The sequence below is a fragment of the Excalfactoria chinensis genome, chromosome 7 (genome assembly GCF_039878825.1).
Source record: "Excalfactoria chinensis isolate bCotChi1 chromosome 7, bCotChi1.hap2, whole genome shotgun sequence".
Taxonomy (NCBI): domain Eukaryota; kingdom Metazoa; phylum Chordata; class Aves; order Galliformes; family Phasianidae; genus Excalfactoria; species Excalfactoria chinensis.
In genome coordinates this window covers 8,303,933-8,325,784 of record NC_092831.1, presented here as the reverse complement: position 1 = coordinate 8,325,784, position 21,852 = coordinate 8,303,933, and the positions used below count along the sequence as shown (strand labels likewise).

General features: G+C 45.9%; 3 protein-coding genes across 10 annotated transcripts in view; 2 read left to right on the top strand and 1 right to left on the bottom strand.

The window, feature by feature from the left end:
- KALRN (kalirin RhoGEF kinase) overlaps window positions 1-7,605 on the top strand; it is a 435,213-nt gene extending 427,608 nt beyond the window's left edge. For all 8 annotated transcript variants that reach the window (XM_072341566.1, XM_072341563.1, XM_072341565.1 and 5 more), the window contains 7 exons: window positions 1,512-1,633; window positions 1,746-1,877; window positions 2,761-2,925; window positions 3,398-3,476; window positions 4,605-4,805; window positions 5,163-5,301; window positions 6,932-7,605. In XM_072341566.1, the coding sequence (XP_072197667.1) occupies window positions 1,512-1,633; window positions 1,746-1,877; window positions 2,761-2,925; window positions 3,398-3,476; window positions 4,605-4,805; window positions 5,163-5,301; window positions 6,932-7,477 (1,384 nt within the window). In that variant the 3' untranslated portion in view covers window positions 7,478-7,605. The remainder of the gene's footprint in view (window positions 1-1,511; window positions 1,634-1,745; window positions 1,878-2,760; window positions 2,926-3,397; window positions 3,477-4,604; window positions 4,806-5,162; window positions 5,302-6,931) is intronic.
- Window positions 7,606-10,925: 3,320 nt separating this feature from the next.
- UMPS (uridine monophosphate synthetase) lies at window positions 10,926-16,295 on the top strand. The gene is made up of 6 exons (XM_072341575.1): window positions 10,926-11,100; window positions 11,212-11,365; window positions 12,702-13,370; window positions 13,983-14,158; window positions 14,649-14,763; window positions 15,531-16,295. Exons 1-6 carry the CDS (start codon window positions 10,948-10,950, stop codon window positions 15,704-15,706), a joined length of 1,443 nt encoding a protein of 480 aa, XP_072197676.1. The 5' UTR covers window positions 10,926-10,947; the 3' UTR covers window positions 15,707-16,295.
- Window positions 16,296-21,173: 4,878 nt separating this feature from the next.
- ITGB5 (integrin subunit beta 5) overlaps window positions 21,174-21,852 on the bottom strand; it is a 39,688-nt gene continuing 39,009 nt past the window's right edge. Inside the window, exon 15 of the mRNA XM_072341938.1 lies at window positions 21,174-21,766. Coding sequence (XP_072198039.1) covers window positions 21,671-21,766 — 96 coding nt within the window. The 3' untranslated portion in view covers window positions 21,174-21,670. The remainder of the gene's footprint in view (window positions 21,767-21,852) is intronic.

Genomic DNA, 21,852 nt, shown 5'->3' with positions numbered 1-21,852 from the left:
AGAAGCAATCAGTATTCTCAACATATTGGATAACATTGCCTCCGCTTTTCTGGCGGTTGAGTTTGATGCCAAAGGTGAGCACCTTTGACAGGAATAGGAATGGTGCAGAGCAAGCTCTCATCAGCTTGCAGTATTCTTCACTGGTATGTACCCACGTGGCTGGGAGTTTTCTCATCTCAGAGGCTGAAGTAGTAACTCATGCAGTGTTCCTGAGCCTTTCCTCAGCTGTTCCTCAAAGAGCCTCCATGTGCTTCTGGAAAGGCAACATCTGGCCATGCTTGGACAGAAGGATGCTTGTCTGGATGTTACTGGCCCAGCTTTATAGCAGACAGGGGGACGAACTGAAAAGTTCTGGAGTTGAATTCAGGTCAGGTAACAGCCTGCTGCTGGATGCTACTCTGCAGCTTATGTAAGCTATTTGGGCCAAATGGGAAGGGAAGTCTCCAGGAGGCAATCTTTCATGTGAGGTTTTCAGCACCGCTGGCTCGGGCTGAGATGAATTCAGGGAGCACAAAGTCCATGAAAAATGAATGCTAAGAAAGACTTAAAAAAAAAAAATAAATATATATATATATGCATATATATATATACATATATATATATAAAAGGAAAAAAGGATGTCTGATCAAGAGCTTCCTTCATTGAGCCTTGTGCAGCACCCCAGGACACTTAAAATTGTCTTTTTAGCCATCACCCAGTAGATCCCTAGTGCCTTATCTTCAGGCCTCTGGCTGGGGATGGGATGTAGGATATTGCTGTATGGGGCTCTGCTTTACATCAGTCTCTCGCCTGTGCAACCCCTCGCTATGCACTATCAGCTCTGGTGTTCTCTCCTCTCACTTGTTTTTCCATGCAGCTGCTGCCTGCCAAGGAGAGGCCTTACAGCTCAGCATCTGCCTTACAAATCTTGCTGGCATCTGTGTCCGGATTGCGGGGGAAGGCGATGTTTTTCTTCTGTCCCTTAACCAGCACAGTCAGGCCAGCCAAGGCCGCAGTGTCCATGCAGTTACTCCAGCAGCCATTTCCTTTTGCAGTTTCCAATGGCTTACGCTGTCAAGAACCAGTCTAGTTTTGCCATTAAGAGAATTTATTACTGGCTCTAAGATGGGTCTCCAGCACAGCTAGAGTAGTTACACAAGCAAAATCTTTTAATTCAGGCCAACTCCTGCTGAAGAGCTGACTATGCAGACCTGCTACAAACTCACCAGATTGTTTAGGGCTGTTTATTTGCTCAGGTCAGCCCAAAGGCTGATCACTTCCCAACAAATGATGTCCCACTGACATTTATTTTCCCCAGCTGCTGTGGGATGTCCGCTCTTCTGGACACAGCTTGCTTCAGGGGTCTGGAGCTTCTTAGAAATATTGGGTACCCTGTTCCACTGGGCAGCCTTGTATGTGTGTTAACAAGATCAGCATGTACATGTCCTTGTGATGAGGCAGCAGAAAAACAGGGATAAAAAGCTTTAAGAAGCAAAGCAGCACTTTGTAACGTGGGCTTGTTGCATCTACAGTGACTCTGGGGAACTCATGCTGAAGATCTGCAATGTGATGCCTCAGGACAGCGGCATTTACACCTGTGTGGCAACTAATGAGCATGGAACGGCATCAACCTCAGCCACAATCAAAGTGCAAGGTAGTGCACCTGGCCTTCACAGAGTTTTCACAGCATTTCCCTGATGTTCAGGATAAAGCACTAGGGCTGGTTGACATGATGGTGGATTCTGTGTTTGTTTTCTTTCCCCAAGGTGTTCCAGCTGCCCCAAATCGCCCCATTGCTCAGGAGAGAAGCTGTACCTCTGTTATCCTTCGCTGGCTGCCTCCATCCAGTACAGGCAATTGCACCATTTCTGGCTACACAGTGGAGTACAGAGAAGAAGGTAAGAGCCTTGAGGGGTGCTCACTGGCTGAGAACATGAAAACAAAGTAATGCTGCTTTGTGGGGCAAAAGCGTCCTTGTCAGCACTGGGGTACAGTTATCTGTTACTTGCAGATCCCAAAGCAGAGGGCCGAAAGAAGCCCTTCTATCATCCAGCCCCCCAGCTTCTCATACATTAGTGTTTTCTGATTCCTCTGTGCTGTTGAGGCAAGTGAAGTGTATTAAGCTAAACTATATCCCACCACTAAGGTGTCCTTTCATCATTTGCATTCTGCCACCGTGGTATCTATCAAGCCCTTTTGGTAGACATTCCCTGGCAATGAAAAGGCAAAGCACTCTCATTAACTGTATATTTTGTACATTTCTTTTTGCAATATTAGTATTAATCTCCAGCAGCTCCAGGTTTCATTATATCCGCCAGGTCTTCTGCAAGCACTTGGCATGGTTCCACTTCCTCAGCTTCTCCTGGGATTTGCTTTCTACCTCCTCCATATCTTTTTTTGCATTATTTCTCTCTTGGCAGAGCTGTCAGCAGGTCATTCTGCCATTCCTGCTTTATCTTGCTGCCCAAAGACATCACTGGTAGCACACACAGAACACACAGCCTTGGACAGACTTGTGGATAGATCAGCTTGCCCCTTGCCTGCAGTTTTTCCATTGCTATCAGTCAAGTGAGGGGCATCTCCTTCTTCCCTCCTTTCACCAGATGGCTGTGACAACAAACAGCTTCCTGTGTCCCCAGAAGGTTTAACAGAATTAAATCTGCCTCCACTTTGCCTTTTAAAAACACCATAGCTTTTAACCTCCCAGGGCACCATGTGGGAAGAGGGTCTCTGTGTGCTCTGTCTCCATCATCTCTCCTTTCCTCCCTCTGCACAATGCAGGCTCGCAGGTCTGGCAGCAGTCAGTGGCCTCCACGCTGGACACTTACCTTGTCATTGAAGACCTGTCCCCAGGCTGCCAGTATCAGTTCCGTGTGAGCGCCAGCAACCCATGGGGGATAAGCTTGCCCAGTGACCCATCTGAATTCGTCAGGCTTCCAGAGTACGGTGAGTGGCCTCCCAGTTGCACACAGATGTGCCCTGAGGCTGTCCCTGTGGTCCATTTTCAGCCCCAGAAAATTACAAGGCCAAATTTAAAGTCAACTTAAAGTCACAGCTTCCCCTGGGAAGTTCTGGCTTTTGGTGGGCAAACACAATGGAGTTGTGGTGGAGCACTGTGAAACTGGATGCTCAATGGTAATTTTTTTTCTGTTTTTAATGAATATCACAAAATCCCATAGAATCACAGCATGGTTGGGTTGGAGGGGACCTTAAAGACCACCAGTCAGTCCCCAACACCCTGCCATGGGCTGGTTGCCACCTCCCTCTCTCCCCCCACCCACATGGCCTTGAGCACCTCCAGGGCTCTCTGGGCAACCCATTAACATATCTTCACATAGCTTTTAAATGTGCAGTTTACAGTCCACAGCAGTCTGCCTTGTCTTCACGCTTTCTTTAATGTGCCTTTCTTCTCCCAAAGACTCTGCTGCTGATGGTGCCACTGTTTCGTGGAAGGAAAACTTCGATCTCGCTTACGCGGAGCTGCATGAGATTGGGAGGTAATATTAACCCTGCTTATCACTGCAGCGAAATACCACAACAATGGCTTGGGGCTTGTTCTTGAACAGGGAATTTAGGTCATTATTTGTAGTAAGCTTGAAAATTGCTGCTCCTTTTAGAAAGAACACACTAAGCACTGATTGAAATACAGGCTGGCTAAAATGCTGACTACATCCTGTCTCCCAAAACCAGTTGTGATTTCAGCATTACATCTGGAACATGGATGACTGAATGCTGCCTTCTGAATGGCAGGGCAGCCAGATCCAGCAGTGCCTGTTGGTATCTGCTCTGACATCCCTGGCTCAATGTGAGCTTTCAAAGTCAGGCTGGTTTGCTGGTTCTGGATGTGCTTAACCTTGGAGGCTGTTTGCAATAGTACTTGGGCATGTGACAGACTGAAAGCACATTCCAATGGGCTGTTCAGAGTGGGGTGGTCAGTGAGCAAGAGCTGCATGGTGCTGATAAGGGACATGCAAACAGTGCAGGTTAAGGCAGCCACTCTTCACCCAGAGACTGGGGATAAGTGCTTCTGGGGCTGCAAGGGTAGGAAAGAATAGTGATATCTTAAAAACAGGCCAAGTGCAGCTCGTGGCTTTAAGTACTCTTGCTTCCAGGATTGGTACCAAGCACCAGTCTGGATTAGATTCCTAAGTGCCTTTGTGTCAGCTGTTTGCTCCCCATTTTTCACTGTATGCCTGAATCAGCAAGACAAAATGATTGCTTAGCCATTGCTTAACAAGGCTTTTCTCTTAGTTGTCTTAAGTCTGGGTTCATTATTCAAACAACAGGAGAGAAAAGATCCGTGGTTAGGAACAAAAAGACAGAACCTGTTAAGACAGCAGCAAATTGAACCCAAGGGGTGTTGTTAGAGGACATCAGCACGGCTGTACCAAGTGCTCTGTTTGCTCTCCGTGTTTGCTAATCCCCAAAGAATCCAAACACCCAGGGTGAGAGACGGCAATTCAGTGTTGGAAAAGGTTATGAACAACGAGATAAGTCTGATTCCTTGTGAAATGTTAATGCGCTGAATCAAATAACGCTTTGAAAACCAGTCTGTTATCACACTGAAAAAAGAGCATGATTTATTCATGGATCCCATTCATTATTCTGCTTTTATTTCTTTCCAGGGGACGATTCTCCATTGTAAAGAAATGTGTTCACAAAGCTACCCGGAAAGACGTTGCTGTAAAGTTCATCAGTAAAAAAATGAAGAAGAAGGAGCAAGCAGCCCACGAGGCAGCTCTGTTACAGCACTTACAGCATCCTCAGTACATCACTATCCACGATACCTATGAGTCTCCTACTTCTTACATCCTAGTTCTGGAGCTGTAAGTACATGGAGCTACAATTCATTCATCTGGGTGTGAATCACGGCACTACTAAAACCAAGGGTAGAATTCACCCATGCTTCAGCAGGGCAAAGACTTTGTCATCTGTTTCTTATTGACTGTGACGTCAAAATGAAGGAGCCATTTAGATTTATTAATGGCTGGCGATGACAACTGAGGACTAATCAAGGATTAATCATTCTACCTTGTGATATCGTTAAATCCTAATCAAATCTCTCATTTTGATTTCCTCCAATTTTAGGTCACAAAGTTTCCACTGCAGCTTTGTTGTCAAATATTAACTGTTCCTGCAGGTGTCATGTGGTCTTTCAGATGTGGGGTTTGATTTCTTTGTAGGATGGATGACGGTCGTCTCCTAGATTATCTTATGAACCATGATGAACTTATGGAGGAAAAAGTAGCTTTCTACATAAGAGACACAATGGAAGCCTTGCAGTATCTTCACAATTGCCGAGTGGCTCATTTAGATATAAAGGTAAGAAGAGAAGAAAATGATGCTATTACTTGGTGTCCTGGTACAGAGAGTTCCCAGCTGCACACGCAGTGAGGAGGTGAAGTCTGTGCCCCAAGAGGTGATGCTGAATGGACAAGCACCACCCTCCAGACCTGCTGACCAGAGAAAGGACTCAGTAACCTGCAAGGCCTATTTCCTCCTTCAGAGATGCACTATTTCCTTAACTCACTGCTTTGTTCTCAAGGGCTTTCTGGAAGAGGGATTTAATGAGGGAGAAGGACAAGAGTCAGTAGCTTTTGAGTGAAGGGGAGTTATAAGATACATCCCCAGGGCATGGCTTGGGCTCACAACATGGTAAGTGTGGGGAGAAGAAGGGGGTGGGAGAGCAGGAGGTGGTAAAGGCTGAGAGGGGAAAGCAGCAAACTGCGTGTGCTGCAGAGCCTGAGAGGTGGGAAATGCACCTAGGGAGAGGTTCAGAAGAGTATCTGCAATCTGCAATGTTGTGCTCAGTGAGATTAGCACAGCTTGTACCTCCTTTTCTTAGTACATGTGGCAGGAGGCACTGCGTTGTCCTGGATTTGGCATTGTGTTGCCATACCCACCAACACTCCATTGATCTGGGAAGACAGAGAACCAGTGTTTGAAGTTATGATCAAGTGCTCCGAGCTTTGCAGTCTGCAGCTTTGAATCAGGTTGCCAGGAGTATAATATATAAGCTTATATATATATATATAAGCTATAATTTATTTGAAGACTTGAGCAGCATTTAAAAATGGAAAATGAGAGCTGGGTTTAACTGCCATGTGGAGCGGACAGTCCAGCTCCACAGAGGTCTTGTCTCAACCCTATAGATCCCAGCCGTGTCAGATGAAGCGATGTTGTCAGTCTGCTGCTGCTGACTGCTACTTGTAGAAAGAAAGAAAGAGATCCCTCTTGTGCAGTGTCTTCTGTGAGCATTAGTCCCCAAAACGCTGTGTATTATCCTGGTTTCTTTCAGTAAGGCTGTTTGTATTTTCTGCTGTATTTATAGGACCTGTCAAAAAAAATAGACATCACTTCTAAGTAAGAAACCACACTGAATTCTTTATTTGATCATAAGATACTTCCCAAAAACAAAGTGGGAAGCCAATTTTTCTGTGACCTATTTACAGTTCTCCTGAGTGAAGCATGCTAAATAAAGCACCTTCTGTTGCTGAGCAGGAAGCGGAAGGTGCACTACTAGTGCATCTAGCCATGCCTTGTCCTAAGACCCTGCCATGTCTTGTCCTGAGATCTTGTTCCAGAACACATTAATCTTGTCAGTGCAGACCACACAAAACAACAGCAAGCGGAGAGGTTGGATTTTTCCAACAACCAACCAATTCCAACAGTGCATTGTAGACATAGAATATGTATGAGGATGAGGAGCTAAAGGATAGATCCATGGAAATGTGGCTCTAGAGAGGCGGTGGGCAGGAAGTTTAACCTTTGCTTTGCAAAGAACAGTTCTGCTATAAATTACACGTGTTTGTGTCATCCAGGTGACACACAAACAAATGGAATCTAAGTGAATCTATCAGAGATCAAAAAATCTGTCAGTATAGTTAATCTGTAGAGATTGTTTTGAGGGAAAATAAGCATAATCGAGTTTTCATTGTGCCCTTTTCAACAGCCAGAGAATCTGCTCATCGATTTAAGGATCCCAGTTCCTCGTGTCAAGATCATTGATTTGGAAGATGCAGTTCAAATCACAGGCCATTACCATGTCCACCATCTCCTTGGAAACCCGGAGTTTGCAGCCCCTGAAGTTATCCAGGGCCTCCCTGTGTCCCTGAGCACAGACATCTGGAGCATCGGGGTCCTCACCTATGTCATGTTGAGCGGTGTCTCACCCTTCCTAGATGAAAGCAAAGAGGAGACTTGTATCAACGTGTGCAGAGTCGATTTCAGCTTCCCGCCTGAGTACTTCTCTGATGTGAGCCATGCCGCCAGGGATTTCATCAACGTCATCCTCCAGGAAGACTTCAGGAGGAGGCCGACAGCAGCCACTTGTTTACAGCACCCATGGCTGCAGCCACACAATGGCAGCTACTCCAAAATCCCACTGGATACCTCCCGCTTGGCATCCTTCATTGAGCGCCGCAGACACCAGTACGACGTGCACCCCGTCCCCGGTGTCAAGAGTTTCCTGATGAGCAGGCTGAACCCTGGGACGTAATGCCCACCTCCCTGGACATGACACTGCTGGTCCTGAGGCACAGTGCAGGGAGCGAGCAGGCCCAAAGCAGAGCTTCTGTACATACTTCTGTATTCAGTGTTGGCATTTGAAGGTACAAATCTGTCCAGAGGTCCCATTACCTCCTCAGTTACTCAGGACCAAAGCAAGCAGGGTAACAGTGACAGGTACTTAGGTGCCCTCTTCAATGGGTGCCTCCTGGAAGCATCTCCACAACACATGGCAGCAAACACCAACTGGAGACAAGAGCCAAAACTGCAGTTGCCTTAATCTTTGGGAGGCAGCCATACCAGAAATCCTCTTGATCTTGCTGAACTGATTTCTGAGTGTACAGGAGATTAGGAGTAGGATAGTGTGTGGAAGAGTAAGTCTAGGCTGACCTTTGTGTGTATTGCAGGACTTGGCTGAATGCAGTTCTCACTGAAGTCACTGCATGCTTGCTCTGGGTTACCAGATGGGTTTTGTGTGCTCTGTATGCCCAGGTCTCCCATGATTTGTGTGAGGACTTCACTATCAAGATCAGGCCTGTTGGGTCAGCTTCTGTGGTGGCTTGGCTTAGATACATCCTCATATGTGGTAGTGCTCAGAATGAAGTCCCATGTTAATCCTTGGGCTTTCTACTGCATCAGGTGAACATGCAGTACCTTTTGGAGCTATGGTTGAGGCAGTGAATTCATTGGAGCATACAGCTGTTTCTGACTAAGCACAATGGGACTATGATGGTGTTTTATTGTTTTGTTTTGTTTTTTTTAAAGCATTTTATATACGCTGTACAGAAATCTTTTGCGAAACCTGTGCATTGAGAAAAGGCTGAGTCCGATTTTTGCAGTATCTGTAAACTAGGTGATGAATGATGAAGACAATTTTTTTCTATCACAGGTTTTCAGTATACATATATTGTATCATATATATATATATATATAAAATATATATATATAAAGGATCCCGTTCCATTTCTAGCTTCAGAATTGCTTGGCCCAAAGTCCATCTAAAGCCTTTCAAAGTGCAGTTGGTAAGTGGTGAGTCCATCCTCGTGCTTACAGCTTGAAAATCATTTTCAGTGTTCAAAGTATGTCCTTTGTTTCGTTTCCAGTCTTGTAAATATCTCAGCTGCCATTAGCACCTCATCACCAAAGCATTTTGTGAGGATATTTTTTTGTCCAAAGTCTAATTTGTAATAAAATTAAAAAATAAAAATAAAAAAATAAAAAATAAAAATCCACAATTAAAACATTTATCTCTTACAAGCCAAGTTGTAACATCATCACACTGATGTTACAGTGATGGAGCCAGCCTTAGAGTATAAGCAATGCAGGGAGCCTGCAGTGATAGATCAGCAGTCTGTGAGCTGGCCAAGTCTTCTGTCTAGCAGCAGGATTGGAAGGGGAAACACCTCCCTGGCTGCTGCACTGTAAATCCCTGCAGCCTTCCAGGCTGATGATCAGACTTTTTTCCCCTTGGCATATGAGTACGTTGTCTCAGTGCTGGGTGCCACTGCTGTGCCTACAACAGGAAATGTCAGTTGTTACCAAAGCTTGTCCTAAGGAAAAGGGCTTATTCTGGCCATGCGTACTCAGCAGAGGCTCTCTTGAGATATCTTGTCAGGGCAAGAGCCAAATTGAATTCACCGTCCAACTAACTGCACTGTGAGCCTGTGATACATCTTCAGCAGCAAAAGCTGGTTCTGCCAGCAGGTGACAGAAACACTCTGCAAGTACTGCGAATTCCCAGGGCTCTGCTAGCCCTTCTGATCCACCTCTGAGCTCAGTTTCATGGCATTTGGATTCCCGGCCCTTCTCTTTGTGCTTGCTCTACCAGGATGCTAGAGCAGTCAGGCACAGCAAGTTACAACGTTCAGCGCTGCAGGCCTTAATATCTGGGAGCCACAGGCAGATGGATAAGCTTGGGTACCCACACAGAGTCAGAGGCAGCATATAAGACTGCATGTGTGATCTGATCCTGGGGGAAGTTGAGGGAAGGCTTGAGGGTTAAACCTTCCTAATCCATTTTGGTTTCCCTCTGTAGTGCAGCAAGTAATTTTCCAAGCAATTCTGTAGCACCTTGAAGACAAAGTCCAGACTCTCCTCCTGAGCAAGAGTGTGAGGTATGCAATGTCTTAGCAGCTGAAACATCTCCAGGCGGCAGTCATCAAGGAGTGTCTTTAATTAGCTCCAGCCTCAGGTACTTCCTCACTGCAGGACTTTTTGTGCTTCTTCCCATCTGTCTAAGCTGGCTCTTTGTGCTGTGATTGTGCTGCCTTTAGGAAGTAGTGTATGGAAGCGTGGTTTATAAAACCCACAGCTTTTATTGGACCCGTGGGTACACTTCAAACAGCACTCTGTCTGCTTGGCACTAGTACAAACAAATTGCCACGTATCACAGGAAATCTGGAGTTATTTATCATTTTATTTTGCTATGTCCTGCATTCACATTTCAAACTGTGAAAACAGGCACTGTGGGCCTATGGGGGCGAAAGTTTGGATTGATTAGGGGAATATTTAAGCCTTACTGTGTCTTTTCTCTCTTCTGTTTTCATTCGATAGAAACTGTGGGCTTAAATTCTGCTTTAACAATTCTTTAAAGCAAACCGAGCTCTCCGAGTCCGCTGCCTTTTTTATTTTGAGTGGCTTTGTTTTCATTAACACCTTAAAAACAATGTTACTTTTAACCTAAGGTAATGCCGAGACAAAGCCTGTGCCCTCGGCGGGCCTGGTTACAAATGCCACAAAGGCTGAATGCAGAACTGCGTGGTGCAATGTGACTATATATAACATGTATTTGAATGCCCTTGCAATGAGAGGGCTGCATCAGGTGACCTGGGCTATGTAAACTCCCAGAGACAAATGTCCAGCACAGGGCCTGCCTTTGTTTTGCGGCTCGTTGGCGACGCTCCATCCCCAACATGGTGCTTCCTGAGGATGCCGGGCTGTGCTGGGTCAGCGCTGCATGTTGGCTGTGGCAGTGCTGGTGAGCGTGGCTCCGTGCAGACCGTGGCCATCTCAGCCTTGTGCACTAAGAGCAAAGCTCTGTGCTCGTCAGCTTTCCAACAGCCAGCTGGAGGAGGAAGGGGGACGGCCCAGCTGACGGCACGGTGCTGTCAAGGTGCAAAGTAACGCCGCAGCCTTAATGATGTCAGCACTGAAGCCATGCGTGATCCAACGCTACGGATACGACTTCGGACTGTGCCCGCTCCCTGTGAACGGACTGTGCTAACGATGCAGTTTCTGGGCTTTTATTTTCTTTATTTATTTTGGATTAAACTCAATTGTTCAGAGAACAGCGGCTCAGTCTCATTTCCCAACGCGGCGATGGGGGAGGAGGAACGAATTGCACCCGGAACGCGTGAACGCAGCCTGGGGGGACGCTAATAGGCGGCGCACCTCGGCGCATGCGTATTTCCTCATTATGTCGCCGCTTCCGTCATCTTTCGGCGCCGGGCAGGAGGCGGGAAGATGGCGGCTGCGGGCGGCGCGGAGCGCGTGGCGGCGGCGCTGCTGGAGGCTCAGGCCGTGCGCTTCGGGGACTTCGTGCTGCGGAGCGGCATCGCATCGCCCGTCTACGTGGATCTGCGCGGCCTGGCGTCCCGGCCCGCATTGCTGCGCATGGTGCTGGGGGGGACGGGGGAAGAGGGGGGGTCTGAAGGGGGTCCTGGGGTGGGAGATGCCGTTTAGCAGCGCTCGCTGGGCTCTGAGTCCTGGGATATACGTGTGTTTTAGGTTGCCGATCTCCTGTTCCAAACAGCGCAAGGCACCGCTCTGCGCTATGACTGTGTGTGCGGTGTGCCCTACACAGCTTTGCCGCTGGCCACAATTATCGGCTCTGAGAATCAGATTCCGATGCTCATACGGAGGAAAGAAGCAAAAGATTACGGTAAAACCAGCAAGTGATGAGTTTCTCATCACTTCTCGTCTCGTGCACCTGTTTCAGTTTCAGCTTACTCCTCCAGCTCAATTAGTAATCCCTTTTCCCCTAAAACACCTCTTACAATGTCCCAGCCCAGCCGTGCTCCTCTGCTGTAGTAGGGCAGAAGGCTTCAGGTTTCCTCTTTATTCCTATAGTGCCTTTTTCCCTTTAGCGCCGTTGCTGCGGGCTGCTGCCATCTTCTAGAAGCAGTTTCTAATAATGCCGAGGCTGGGGCCACGTTTGACCTCAGAACGACTTTTTGCATATCAGATCCAAAAGGAATCCTTATTCTTCTGTTTTCTTAGACTTTTATATCCTATAATCAATGTGCAAAGTGGGCCAGGTGAGAAGCAGTCAGCTCTATCCATAGTATAGATCAGTTTTACTTGATCTTGGTTTAAGCAGGGGCAAGGTGCTTGTAGGGAGAAAGAGTACAGTGTTATCCAACCCTGGCAGCTGGATGTGTGTGTGATAAGCTCTCCTTCATACAGACAGGATGTTTGTTAAACCTGAATGGTACTCCTTTGTCAGTCATTGTGCTAGGCATGAGAACTTAAGGACCAGTTGATCCTGACAGCAATGAACTGCCCGGCAGGAGGTTTCTGGTGTCACACAGATTGCAAAGCTGTGCTGATACTTGTGAGGCGGTCCTGGTCTGAGCACCGCAGTGGCTGCATAATGTTCACCCGCTGCTCCCTGCTTCCTCAGCCAGGAGCCTTTTGTTGCTTCACCCTGGGAGGCCTTTCATGGACTTGTGCCTATTGTTGGTCAAGGTAAAAGCCGTTTGGGGGCTTTACTCCTCCAGATTGTTCTGACAACAGGCACATTGAGCATAGAATAATGTATGTGGAAAACAGCAAACATGTTGAAGAGTTTCAGCAGCTTTGCCAGTTTAAAAACATCTTAAGTAACAGGAGAAGTATTTTTGATGTTTTGAAGGTTCAGTTTATAGTCGTGAGCTTCATTAAAGAGTGTTAAAAGATGTGCTGTGGGTAAGATGTTGGTAATGGCTCGTGTGAAGTGTGTTTTATCCCCTTGGAGAAGTACCAGACTATGAATTATGAGGCAGCGGCTGGGATGTGATATCTGGGATCGGTAAGAACTACGTAAATCACCTCTGCATACTGACAATGAATATGAAATTCCTATAAACCTGAAGCCCAATTCCATTTGTACTGCAGCATGTGCTTATATGTGAAACAAATACAGTCTTTATGTTAATATCTCAGGTTAAAATCTGGGTACATTGGCTACATCCTGAGGTCTTTTGTCCTTTATTTAGTGTTTTCCTTTTATTTTCAAGGTACCAAGCGGCTGGTAGAAGGCACCATTAATCCAGGAGAAACGTGTTTGATCATTGAAGATGTGGTAACGAGTGGATCCAGTGTACTGGAAACTGCTGAAGTTCTTCGGAAGGAAGGATTAAAGGTCACAGACGCTGTAGTGCTGCTGGACAGGGAGCAAGGGGGGAAGGCCAGGTTAGAAGAACATGGAATTCGCCTGCACTCGGTGTGTACGTTGTCCGGGATGTTAGATATTCTCCAGCAACAGGGAGAAGTGGATGTGGAGATGGTTGAGAAGGTGAAGAATTTCATTCAGGGGAATGTGTTTGAACCAGGGGCTCTGAATGGTCCCACACCAGAGAAAAGAGTCTGTAAAGAGCTGAGCTTCAGGGCTCGTGCTGAGCTGCCCGGGGTGCATCCTATCGCAGCCAGGCTTCTCACGCTCATGGAAAAGAAGCAAACAAACTTGTGCCTTTCTGCGGATGTCACGGCTTCTAAAGAACTGCTGCAGTTAGCTGCCAGCCTGGGCCCCAGCATTTGTATCCTAAAGACTCATATCGATATCCTGAATGATTTCAGCCAAGAGGTAGTAAAGGAGCTGAGAGCGCTCGCAGATCAACACGAGTTCTTGATTTTTGAAGACAGGAAATTTGCAGACATTGGAAACACAGTGAAACATCAGTATGAAGGTGATTATCATCCGCCTTGATGTGCCATAATTTTGCTGCCAGTCTGTGTATCTGCAGCACTGGAACAAGTTGTCAGGAGAGACTGTGGGACCTCTGACCTCGGAGAATACTTTACGAGCGAGGCCCTGAGCAACGTGATCTAGTTTTGGAGTTAGCCCTGGTGAGGGGGCGCGACCTCCAGAGGTCCTTTCCAAAGCCTAAATCTTTTTATGAGTCTATGCTTGTGCTCAGTAAGTACTACTGAATGGTTGTTTGCCTGGAGAAGGGTGTGTGTGGCTTGTAAGGCAGCTTGCTATTGGATGCTTGCATGCTTCTTGTGGCTTTCCTTTGTTACTGTATTTGCAGCTGCCCAGTGCTTTTTGCTCTTTTCTGATACTATTCTCCTTATGATCTTGAATACTGTTGCACCTGTGAGAGCAGAATTTGTAGCTTACGATAGCTTTGTGATTACGTAGCCATCAGGTTTGTCTGATAGAACTGGGCTGTTAAGCTTCGGTAGTAAAAAGCCTTTTAAAATTGGGATGGTTTATTGCACTGCTTGTTTTGCTTAAGTCACGCTTCTTGTTTAATGCATTTCTGATGACTAATTTCACTTGATATCTGTGTTCATAGGTGGTGTGTTCAAAATAGCATCCTGGTCAGATATGGTTAATGCACACGTGGTTCCAGGCTCTGGAGTTGTGAAAGGACTGAAGGAAGTGGGCCTTCCCCTGCAGCGTGGCTGCCTTCTGATAGCTGAGATGAGTTCCCAGGGCTCGCTTGCAACTGGCGAATACACCAAAGCTGCGGTAAGTCGGCACTATTGGTTAAGGTTAACAGCTTGTAAAGTGCACTAACAGGGGAGGTTTTGTGTGCCACTAATATCTATGCATCCAGAAGTCTCTCCAGCTACATGGTAAGTTTTCTTCCTGTGGAAGCTCTGGAGTCTGAGTGTGGCACTTGAAGGTTACATCTGCAGGCTAGTGATGTTGGAGTTCATGCTGTGAGTTGTAGCAAACACACCAGGTCTTTTTCATTGGCAGTAACTTTGTAATAAGTAATACACTGAATGAACTTTCACTTATAACTTAGTAACAAACGTATCTTTTGCATTCCTGTCTCCAAGCTCAGCAGTATCAGTGAGGAATGAGCTGGGTGACTACACTGGCAGAGCAAGAGCTCATACTCATACCCCTGCCCTGCTCATACCCCTGCCCTGCAGAGATTCATTAGAAACAGAATGGTGGGCAAGCTTAATTCTAGATATATCACTCAATGCAATTTATTGCTTCTTTTTAGGTACAGATGGCTGAAGACAACTCTGATTTTGTTTTTGGATTCATATCTGGATCTAGAGTTAGTAAGAAACCAGAATTTCTTCACTTAACTCCAGGAGTACAGCTGCAAACTGGAGGTAAATTTGCCTGAAGTATTAGTAGTCAGTTTGTTTATACAGTGAGTGATTTGGGCTTCAGTGGAAAAAGTGAGTTCTGAAGGGGATTGGGTTACTCGCGTCTGGAGAAAGGAGCCTGTGTTTGCCATTTCCCACAAGGCAGCCTTGTGTATTTCTGATGTACTGATCTCTTTCCAGGGAGTTCTGAAAGACAACCAGCATCCCACACAGCTTCTCTGTTAGATCTTGTGTTGAGGTCTGTGTATACCATGAAGTACAGTCCTTAAGCACACAAAATGTCTACAGATGGGCATTAGCTTAGATGTATGACATTGTTAGACAGTGAAGTTTAACTGTAACATGACTGATACTGATATAGATACAGTATCAATGAATTGGAGGTTCTCATTTACTAAACAGTCTGTCCATTATTTATCCAGGTAGGAAAGATGTGTTTCTCTGCAATACTTCATTCTTACAAAATGTGAAGTGAAATCACAGCTTCTACTTTAGTGTTTATATAGTTGTGCTTGTTTGAAGGAGACTGATGTTTATTTCGGTAATTGGAATCACTGCTCCTTTGAATAACAGTTCCATCTATTGGTAGAATAGCGAAGAGAACCCTGTCAGATCTGCTCTGTGTAATAGGTAGAGGCTCCTTAGTTGGAGACACAGTGTTATGGATTCATAGGGTGAGAACTGAAATAACATACATGTTCCAGCACCTTTTAAAGTTTGCAGTAGATGCAGTTTTGCACAAACTTAAAAATGTGTTTCATCTGTTTCAGGTGATAATTTTGGACAGAAGTACCTGAGCCCCAAGGAAGTGATCAGTGAAAAAGGCTCAGACATTATTATTGTGGGACGTGGCATCTTATCAGCTTCAGACCGTCTTCAAGAAGCAGAGAAGTACAGGAGGGCGGCTTGGGAGAGCTACATAAGCAGGCTCGGTGTTCATGCATAAGACTGAATGTAGGTCACCTTTCTAGACAGTGTAAGCAAAGCTGATGCAGTAGTCAAAACAATGCAATCATTGTGAGACTTCCACTTAACTATACAGACATTTCAGCCAGTAGAATGTCTTTTGGAAGAAAAATCTATTACTGGCTTAATTATTTTTAATTGCACACAGCTGCACACAGCTGTACACACCATCATTGTTTTTAAGTAATTTTTTTTAGCATTTGGATGCATGAGACCAAAGTTTTATGTCCATTTGTTAGTCTGAATAGTTTTTCTCTACTGAAAAATGCTGAATGAAAGCACTCCTAAGATACGTGCCTGGCTGTTATTGCTAGTTTCTCCTCCTCACCTTTCAATTCCTCTGACAATGTTTTACCTTTCTTCATTAACTTCACCTGTGACACTGACCTTGCTTCCCACTCAAGGCATTGCCCAGGTCTGCCAGTTCCATGTTACTTCATGAGCTGATTTTGCTACCTGTTTCCTTTAATTGTATCTGTCTTTATTTTTTTGTGGCAGTGTGAAATGCTGTTTATTTTCAGAGCCAGGGCGCTATAAAAATAAATCAGGTCTGCTCTGTTTGTGTCCGTAAACGTTGCTCTGGATTCTGTTCATAGGTTGCTTTGACAGAAGTCTTTGTGCTGTTGAGTGCAAGCGGTGACTGATCTAAGGAGAAACAAAGACGTGCTTTTGGTTGCTTGACTTATTCTGAAAGTATTGATGGAATATGGGATTACTTTGCACACCTTGGATTATGAAGAAGTGTGACTTTGAAAGGTTGGGATTAGAAGGGATGGAATTGTCTTAAATACACCTGCTATAGATACAGTGGAAATTGGCTTGAATTTTCATTGCTAACAAGAAATGAGTGTGAAGAAGGCAGATGAATGGTGGTACAGCTGTAGACCATTGCTGTTCCCGTGCTGATGTAAAACACAGAGAAAACTGGGTCCCTTTTTAAAAAGCCTGTAGAATAGATACAGTTATATCCAGTAAGAATTCCTTTGCCTTAATAGTAACTCTTTTTCCCAGCCTTTCAAATGAAGAGAACAGGGTGATGCTGAAGTTCAAATAGAGGTTTTTTTGCTTCTTGTCTAAAAACAGAAACAGGCTTGGATTTGAGGGCTCTCTGGTATGCTTCTTGTCTTTGTGACCTTGTGCTCTGCTGGGAGTCAGGCTTCAAAAATGTGTGGCTGAAAACTTCCTAGCTGTCTGGGTATGCTGAGGTTAATGACCTCCTCCTTTTGCATTTCATGTTCCTTGGAAGTGTTTCCCTGACGCCTCTTACAGGGCTTATAAATGTGTTCTTGTGGAGAGAACATTAGAATTTACTCTGCATATGTTCTGTTTTTCTGTGCTCGGTTCAAGATTCTTCTTAGGTGGAGAATTGCATCTCAGGAAGACAAAGGCTCTCCTGGCCTCCCTTTGCCACTGAACTTAGTGAATGCGTTGGCTCCTAGGAGCTGCCCTGCAGTAGTCTAATGTTTTGCATCAACTTCCAAGAAGTTTCCAAGACCTTTAAAGTAAGTGAACAGAGGTTCTGTGATTTGTTTACTGCCTTCCTTTCATTAATGACCCGGTGGCCGTGAGGAAGCAGAAATCAGGTTTCCTCACTTCAACTGCTTTGCAGAGAACTGCTTTGTCCACCAGATGGAGCTGAGATTCTATTTTTTTCAGGGGAGTCGATGCCCACCCCTTTCATAGCTCATAGTTTCCGCTGAAAATACCAACTCTAGATATACTTAAGCTGAAGATTTACTTGCTTGCTTTTCAACAAGTTACTCCTCCACCTGAAGCCACAACTTAACGCAGTTGGGTTCAGTAGGCAGCTGCCTCAGCCACTGGTGGGGGTGGAGTGGTGGTCACCCCAGCAGGGTTCTGTGAGTCCAGCATTTCCTACTAACTGTGCTAAATTGCACCAAGTAGGTGTCTGATATTTACACAGCAAGAACTCTGAAGAAGACCCAAGAGCTACTTTACTTTATCAGGAGGAAGAAACAGCAACTGAACTGAGTGATTGCTGTCGTCTAATAGCTAGTCACCATCATCAGTGAAGGTTGTGAGCATCAGATAACAAGCTTCAGCATCAGATCGGAAAGCTTCAGCTCACAGCTCCACTGTGTGCTCAGTCATAGCAAGTAAGTTCTATTCTGGTGCTTCATTTGACACCAGTGAAACATTTCAATTAGCAAAACAAAGCCACGTTTGCTCCTGCCTCCTACACGCATTCTTGTGTTAGAGTGATTACAGCAAACAAGCCTGTGGGCCTCTTTTTTGTGGCACCTGAACGCGATTAAAAGTCCATTTCAAATTAAGAACAAACGTTAATTTCCTTGCTTCCCCCCCTGCTTGCATTCAGAGCATAGTTCCTGCTGTTGGTCCCAACTGCTTCTAACATGGGAACTAGGTCACAATTTACAAAACTCATTTGCATTATAATATATGAATCTGGAAGTCTTGCCGTTCATTCTCTGGTCTGATCAAACGTCACTTTATTGGCCAGTAGTTGACAGCTCATATTTTTGTTTCCATAAACAGTTTCATGAACGGTTATTTGAAACCTAATTCCAGAAGAAAATAACTGAACCACTTCCCCTTATGTGGACGTGGAAAGCTGTTTGTATAGGCTTTCAACAGGCGACACAAGCGCTGCCTTTAGGAAACAGTAAGGACCGAAGGAATGTGCAATAACCCAGAGGAAGTTTGTTTCCATTTCTGAGTTTTGGAGTCACCAACTTGGGGAAATGTTCTGTTTTGGAAGATTTGTAATTGAACAGACAGACAGGGTTGGGCGCTCTGTTTGTTTGTGATAGCTGTTAGGTCACGGTTGGGCTGTGTCACAGTGACGAGTGCAGCTCCATAATCTTACTAACTGCAACAAATTACATCCCAGTTCCTGCCTGGTCAAGCTTCAGCTTTCTCTCAGACTCTTTGGGCAGACTCTTGCAGGCTAAGAGCAGTGATTCTGTCTGTGGGTTTGGGCTGACTCATTTGTGATGCTTCATTTCTGCCTGACCCGTGTCCTGCTCTGACTTTTTCCTCATTAACTCATCCATAATCAGGCTGTGAAAATGCAGGCTGATGTGAGAACTTGGCCAGTGAGCAGAGTAGAGGAGGAAGCCTGATCATTCCCGCTGTGCTGACAGGTGTTGTTTTAGAGCCGAACTGAGAAGTTTCTGTTGTGCAGAGGACACTGCTGCCAATGGAGTGTGCAGCAGAGGCTGTGATTGGCCTTTCTCAACACACAGTCCCAGAAACACCTGCAGTATAGGGAAATACACTGATAAGAGAGCAGGTGAGTCCCCAGGCCAGGGCTGCACAGCAGCCTCCAGCTGTGGCTGCAGAAACACGAGGACCTGATCTTGCAATGGCATCTGGACTCTTATTTGGCCAGACAAATGCTGACATTTTCCATCACATGCAGCCAGCTGCTGCCTCCTGCTTCAGCTTTCATTCAGGAATGCTAGCTGTGGTCAGGCTGCGTGTATTTAGGGACACAAATAAACTGCTGCTGACTGAAATACACCATTCCCATGACTAAGCTTGGCATTAACCTCTCCTAGGGTAAAGGCAGATCTGCTTATACAGTAAAGTAAAACCTTCCTACTCTGAACATCACTTAGGCATTTTTGTTTTAATGTGCAATCTTATGAGAAGCTGAACCTGGAAGGAGAGCTCATGAAAACAAGCAATCAACTAATATAAAGATTCTGCTATTAGAAGTGATACAAAGCAAACTCGATCTAGAGGCCTTAACCCTTGCTCCACCCAAACAACCCCTTCATAGTGAACCAAGCTTCTCTTCCTAGAGCTGCTACTATTGCCTGTTTCTCAGCTCCTGCTGACGTTCTGGGAAATGCCACAGCTTAAAGATAATCTACAAAAGAAAGGCTGGAAAAGGGGGCACAGGCTGTGCCTTTCCTTTTTAGACGCAACTGCAGCAGAGCTGTATTCACAGCACTGGCTGGTCTTGGTGGCAAAGTAAGGTCATAAATTTGCTGCCCTTCCTTTCTTCCCCACCACTTTCCTTCCTGTGGCCCTTTCCTTGCCTGGGTCAGCGTTGATTTGTGTGTGGCAGCCAAATAAACCAAGCTAAAGCTGATCTATAACAGACAACCTGCACCCTGCGTAGGATGCCCTTTGGATGTAGAGCTTGGCCTTGAAGCACCCAGGTAGGAAGTACACAGTTAGCACAAGCTTCCCCTGAAGAACTGCTGTGCTTCTATGAGGTTACTGGCTGCTGCAGCCAGCTGGCCACAATAACAGCTGCTGCTGCCCTTGGCTGTGCTCAGACCTTTCCTATTTCTTGTGAAACAGCAGGGAGAGGCACATGCAGAACCGTGGTGCACAGCTATGGTGTGCCTTGGGCAGCTCTGCTTTTCCGGCTCCCGTGCCAACCTCAGCATCATTCTGTAGCCCTCAAGCCTTTGTGCTACTTCAAGAAGCCTTTGCTTGGTCTGACTTGGAGATCATCCAAAGGATGTGCTGGACTCTGAATTAAAAAGTCAAGCATGAAGAAAGAGCACTGGTTTGGGTTTTGTTTTTTTAAGAACACCTGATCCTCTGCTGACCATGTGCAACTTGCTGCACTCCTACCAATCCCCATTCTGAGCTATTTTTAGTGGGGTTTGTTGTGTTCCTGCAGTGCTAGCGGCAGGAGGAGGGGGGCCTTATAAGCTTCTTGAAGGAGAGCTGTTTGTACTGAGCAAGTAGGAGCTCCTGTTTATAGAGGCAAAAACAAATATATAAAAAAAAATAAATCCGGAAGGATGGGTTCATGGCTGTTTTCCAATGAGAAAAGCAAGTCAAAACAACGAGCACAGTTTGTTTTTGCTTTCCCCTGGCAAGCTTCCTTCAGCGGAGTATTGCACGGTCTGTTCAGGATGAAGAGACAAGGAAAAAAAGAATAGAAGCAGAGCAGTAGCTCTGGCTTCTCCTCTGGCCTGTTGCAGTCCCAGGGCAGAGCCTGCGGGGGTTTAATGCTGCAGCTGTCATCTGGGGTAACATAAACCTCAGCACCAGAGGAAAACATGGGGCAGGGGAACAACACTAGGTTCAACCAGCAACCTATCTGGACCTTCCAGCTCTATTCTGTGCTAAAACCTCAGCTGTGCAGCCCTCAGAGGCTGTGTGAGGCTGGCACGCTGTGCCTGTGAAGCCCCAGGAGCAGTGCTTGCTGTTTAAAACTTCCTCCGACTGAACTCCCATGTCCCTGGGGCTTCCCCCAGCCTCCCTGCTGTTGAACAACAGTGAACATGAGCTGCTTCTGGCAGTCACTGCCCTCAGTCAACACCACAGCATTAAGTCAACATACCTTGTGCAGTGTCACCACAGCTCCTGGATGCGGTGCTTGAGCTGATAATGCACTGCTGATAAAGAAGGCAGTACATGCTGTGCTGGCACCCAGGTCAGTCAGTCTGTCAGTGTGGGGCTCATTAAGCTCAACAAACTCCACTTCCAGCACCATATATGCACAATAGGTTTTATTTTGTTTTTATATAAAAAAAAAATCCTAAAGACTGCAGAACTCTTGTATCCTAATTTCTTACACGGATGCTTCCAACACCCTTCTCTTTTTAAGCTAATTCCCCCCTCCCAACCTGCAATGCCGTGGCTTCCCCTGATTTTGGCCTACTCACCCTTTCTAGTGGGATGGGATATGTCTAAAGCTGCAATGTGGCACTTGGTTCTCTTCATTGGCAGGTTTCATAGATCCAGAAACCTGGGCTGTAGAGTCACAGGGTTCAGAATCCACGAGCACAACTGATGAGCCTGTCGTGGCAGCGGCACGTCCCAAATCAGACAGCACACACGCTGCTTTTCTCCTTACTGTGCAAATAACAGGCTCGCGTCACCGACCAATCCTGTTGTATTCTCTCCCCTGAAGAGGATCCCGTCTTCAAGTCGAGAAGCAGCAAATACAGTCAAGCAATTGTCCACAGCGGTCCCACGTGCTGAGACCTGATCAGTCAACTGTACCATTGTAAGATCTGTTGAGCTTGTTGAATGTGAACTCTACATTATGCGTAGAAATGGGCTTTCGATACAGAGGATTGGATGCCTTTGGAAAAATTGAACAAAGAACAAAACCTGTGTCATGGCAAAGCTATGTGTGATCCCACAGAATCATCAAATGGTTGGTTGGAA

Bases quoted from the DNA above. Each gene is read 5' to 3' on its own strand.
- UMPS (XM_072341575.1), top strand. From the start codon at position 10,948: ATGGCGGCTGCGGGCGGCGCGGAGCGCGTGGCGGCGGCGCTGCTGGAG. The intron at 11,101-11,211 runs GTGCTGGGGGGG...CGTGTGTTTTAG, and splicing joins GGCCCGCATTGCTGCGCATG to GTTGCCGATCTCCTGTTCCA. The intron at 11,366-12,701 runs GTAAAACCAGCA...TTTATTTTCAAG, and splicing joins GAAAGAAGCAAAAGATTACG to GTACCAAGCGGCTGGTAGAA.